At 37.7% G+C, this 4,716-nt stretch overlaps 1 protein-coding gene across 1 annotated transcript; it reads right to left on the minus strand.

The window, feature by feature from the left end:
- Positions 1–568: 568 nt before the first annotated feature.
- On the minus strand, positions 569–3,596 carry LOC111392838. Its single transcript, XM_023018232.1, has 6 exons — positions 3,494–3,596; positions 2,316–3,312; positions 1,687–2,198; positions 1,091–1,597; positions 719–1,042; positions 569–667 (listed from the first exon to the last, which is right to left on the minus strand). The coding sequence occupies exons 1-6, from the start codon at positions 3,557–3,559 to the stop codon at positions 569–571; spliced, it is 2,505 nt and encodes an 834-aa protein (XP_022874000.1). The 5' UTR covers positions 3,560–3,596.
- Positions 3,597–4,716: the final 1,120 nt, after the last annotated feature.

Genomic DNA, 4,716 nt, shown 5'->3' on the forward strand with positions numbered 1-4,716 from the left:
TCCCGGAGATCTCGGTACATTTTCGTACCACCTGGATGAGCAGAATAAGGGGTTGAATGAGCCTCTTCTAATATCTCATTTCTTATACTTTCATCCTTAGGTACACACAGTCTTCCTTTGAAAGTTAGCGCATTATCTGCAGATACTTCAAACCCTGTATGTTTATCTGTACCAATCTCGGTCTTTATCTTCTGTAAAAATGGATCTTTATCTTGTGCCTTCTTGATTCGATCTCGAAGTGTAGGTTGAATCATGAATGCTCTTATTCTCGCTGAAATCTGAGTTGGCGGCGTGATAACTTCCAATCTCAATTTATCAAACTCCCTTATCAAGTGTTCCTGTACTGTGGGTAAAACTGCTAACTGTGTTCCCGTCTTTCTGCTTAGGGCATCTGCAACTACATTAGCCTTACCCGGATGGTAATGAATTGTGCAGTCATAATCCTTCACTAACTCCAACCATCTCCTCTGTCTCATATTTAGTTCCTTCTATGTGAAAAAGTATTTGAGACTCTTGTGGTCCGTATAAATTTCACACTTCCCACCGTAAAGATAATGACGCCATATCTTTAAGGCGTGAACAACTGCTGCAAGCTCCAAATCATGCGTTGATAGTTTTGCTCATACTGCTTCAACTGTCTCGAGGCATAAGCAACCACTTTTCCATGCTGCATCAGTACATAGCCTAAACCCTACTTAGAGGCATCGCTGTAAATCACAAATTCCTCTGAACCTTCAGGTATCGTCAATACAGGAGTTGAGACTAGCCTCTGCTTGAGTTCTTGAAAACATTTTTCACATTTTTCTGTCCACTGAAACTTTGCACCCTTTCTTGTCAACTGAGTCATTGGCCCTGCTATTTTTGAGAAGCCTTCAATGAATCTTCTATAATAACCAGCCAATCCCAAGAAACTGCGGACTTCACCCACACCACTCGGCCTTGGCCAATTTGTTACTGCTTCCACTTTAGCGGGGTCTACTTCAATTCCTTGGGCGGTAACCACGTGACCAAGAAAATCTACACGGTCAAGCCAAAATTCACACTTCTTGAATTTGGCATATAATTTCTCATTCCTCAAAGTTTCAAGTACAATTCGAAGTTGTTCCTCATGTTGCTTCTCGTCTTTTGAGTACACAAGTATGTCGTCAATAAACACAATGACGAACTGATCTAAATGCTGATGGAATACTCTATTCATGAGATCCATAAATACAGCTGGAGCATTGGTTAAACCAAAAGGCATGACAGTAAATTCATAATGCCCATAACGAGTCCTGAAAGCAGTTTTCGATATATCGCTTGCCCTGATTTTTAGCTGGTGATACCCTGACCTCAAGTCGATCTTTGAAAACACTGCAGCACCCCTTAACTGGTCAAACAAATCTTCTATTCTTGGCAGTGGGTACCTATTTTTGATGGTCAGATGGTTCAATTCCCGATAGTCAATACACATCCTCATACTCTCATCCTTCTTCTTGACAAAAAGTACAGGTGCTCCCCAAGGAGATACACTTGGTCGTATGAAACCTTTCTCCAGTAACTCCTCTAATTGCAACTTCAATTCTTGTAGTTCTTTCGGTGCCATTCGGTACGGGGCCTTAGATACTGGTGCCGCTCCAGGAACTAAATCAATTGTAAATTCCACTTGTCTATCTGGTGGAATGTCTGGCAAATTTCTGGGAATACATCTGCAAAGTCTCGGACGATGTTAATATCGTTAACGGTCATTTCTGTATGTTGAGAACTATTGATGTTAACTAAGAATCCCTGGCATGACTCCTTCCTTAACATCTTTTCTGCTTGCATAGCTGATATTAGGCGCGGTAAAGACTTGAACTTTGCTCCCAAGAAACGAAACTCTTCCTCTTCCGGTTTGTGAAACAATACTTCTTTCTCATGACATCGAATGGTCGCATGATTAAGTCCCAACCAATCCATGCCCAAAATAACATCGAAATCTTTCATCTCCAAAAGGTATAAGTCTGCTTGTAATATTTTCCCATCAATCTCCAACTTCATAGCCTTAGTCATCAGATTTGTACAAAGAGTTCTTCCTGAAGGGATGCTAACCTCTAATTCATTATTCGTTCTTACACATGCAAAGTTGGACTTAGCGACGAATGATGTAGAAATAAAAGAATTGGTAGCCCCAGAATCAAAAAGTACATAAGCAGGTACATTAGATAATAACAGAATACCTGTTTGCATAATTTATAGTGTTAGACTAACAACCAAGGGGCGGATTTGGAAAAATGTGTAGTCCTAGGTAAAAAAGAACATAAGCAAGTGTGTTAAAATATTAAATAATTTAGTACCTGCTATCACATTCGGATCCTGCTCCGCCTCATGCTGATTTAGTGCGAAAACTCGGGCCTTTCCTTTCTTGTTCTTGTCCTGATCATCATCTTTCCTTTTTGGTGGCTCTGTACAGTTGAAAGCAATGTGCCCTGGCTTACCACATCGAAAACACATGTTCTTCCCGAGTAAGAATTCACCCCTGTGGAGTTTATTACACTTAGGACACGGTGTAATATTCCCACTCGCTCCACCAATACGAACTCCTGTGTTTGGCCTTTTACTCTGCCAATTACGTCTGTCCTTGTTTGGATCATTCCACTTTCTTTTTCCCGATGACTCCTTGCTCTGCTGGGCATACTGTTCAAATGAGGTCCTCTGATATGAAATAGCATGAGCCCTCTCCAACATTTCACGATATGAGGTGAAACGATGGGACATAATGATCATGCCGATCTCAGGGCGCAGTCCATTCTCGAACCTCCTAATCTTCTTAACTTCTGTATCCACCAAGTGCGGGGCATACCTTGAGAGCTGCTCAAACTGTCTTTCATAATCAGTAAGTGACATACTCCCTTGTCTGAGCTGCAAAAATTCTGATTCCTTGAAGTCTCTCAAAGCCTGTGGGAAATATTTTGCCATCACTTCATCTTTAAACTGCTCCCAAGTCAGATTACGTTGCTGCTCTTCCGTCCTTGTACGTGAAACAGATTCCCACCAGTGACCAGCTGCTCCAATCAACATAAATTCTGCACATAATACTTTCTGTGCATCCGTACAAGCAATGTGTCGAAATATGCGCTCCAGGCCTCTTATCCACTCTTCGACAACTAGTGGTTCAGAATTACCGTCGAAAGTGGAAGGCTTGTACCTATGAAACTGCTCAACCACTGAGACAGCTCCAGGGGCAAAATGCGGTGCATTCTGCTGTGGAGGTGCTTGATTTTGCCTGCTCAACTCTTGTACCGCTCGTAGTAAATCGCGCATCAAATTCGTATGAGTAGGTGGTGCCATTTCCTAAAATTTAATATGAAGTTACCAATCACACTTAGTACTAAGTCTAATAAGTTATAATTATCTATGACAATATATATCATAATTTAGTGGGAAAAATAAACGTGCATGTCTTAACATTTAAAGATAGGAAATTAAAACATTTAAATCTCGCAAAAAGCTTTAAGTACATTTATCTTCTTACCCTTTTTACATACCTTAGAGTCGTTGGAGGGTGGTCGATTGGTGGTCGTTGAGTGCCAAAGATCATTCACATATTTCATAACTTTTAATTTAATATTATCGTTAAATTCATAAATAATTAAAAAAATATTAACCTTAAACAAATATTATCTAGGAAAACAAGTAAGCAAATAAGCCTTTTATAACATGTGAAAAAGAAAGAAAATTCAATATATATATAACATCACACAATTTTATTTTTTATTTTTTATTTTTTTTATCCTACACTGTTCACGTCCAATTTTTTTTTTTTTTTAAGGAAATTATGAGAATCCATGTGGGTCTACAGGAAATTAAACCTATGCTCTGATACCAAACTGTAACGACCCAAATTTTAAATAGTTTCAAAAATCGTTACCAAACCCACACAATCATCAAGGTGTATTAAATATATATATATAGGTAAACATGCACACACCTTTCAATGTTAAAAGGATGATTTGACCTTTGAATTTCAACATTTTTGGTAATAATTAAATGCTCTGACATAGTATGTCACCTCCAACATTAAACAATTAATTTACCATTAAAAATTATAAAAGTGGGCAGGACTTGTGGGAAAATATAATTAATTGAACCATGCTCCAAATATTAAACTTCAAATTTAACATGAAGATAAAATTGAAATAACGCAAAGAGAAATAAATAAATAAATAAAACTTCCTAATCATGTTACTGAGAATTTATTTATCTTGAATTTCATAATTTCTGGCATTACAACTCCACTACGTATATATTATATAATCCACACACATGTTTATTGATACATATATATGCCTCCGCACGAATTATAACATATAGGCAGAATCATGCATTTCACGTACAATTAATTCGATCAAATTCTAACACCATGAACAGTACGTGACACTATTCACGAGAACAGTAACCTTCCTGTTCATCATTTTTTTTTAAAGGAAAAATAATGCATATTTGCATGCATTCACAAAATTATAAGGGCAATCTTTAAATTTTGAAAACTTAAAGATACCATATGATGAAAAAGGTGGTGGCATTATAATACACGTTTCTTACCACTTTTTTTTATTTTTTTATTTTATTTTTTTGTCATTTAATGCACTGTTCACATGAACAGTGCGTGAACAGTGACCCGTCACTGTTCACGTCCATGAACAATGCGTGAACAGTGACCCGTCACTGTTCACATCCAATTTTTTTTTTTTTTTT

This window comes from Olea europaea, unplaced genomic scaffold, assembly GCF_002742605.1.
Source record: "Olea europaea var. sylvestris unplaced genomic scaffold, O_europaea_v1 scaffold9876, whole genome shotgun sequence".
In the NCBI taxonomy this organism is placed as follows: domain Eukaryota; kingdom Viridiplantae; phylum Streptophyta; class Magnoliopsida; order Lamiales; family Oleaceae; genus Olea; species Olea europaea.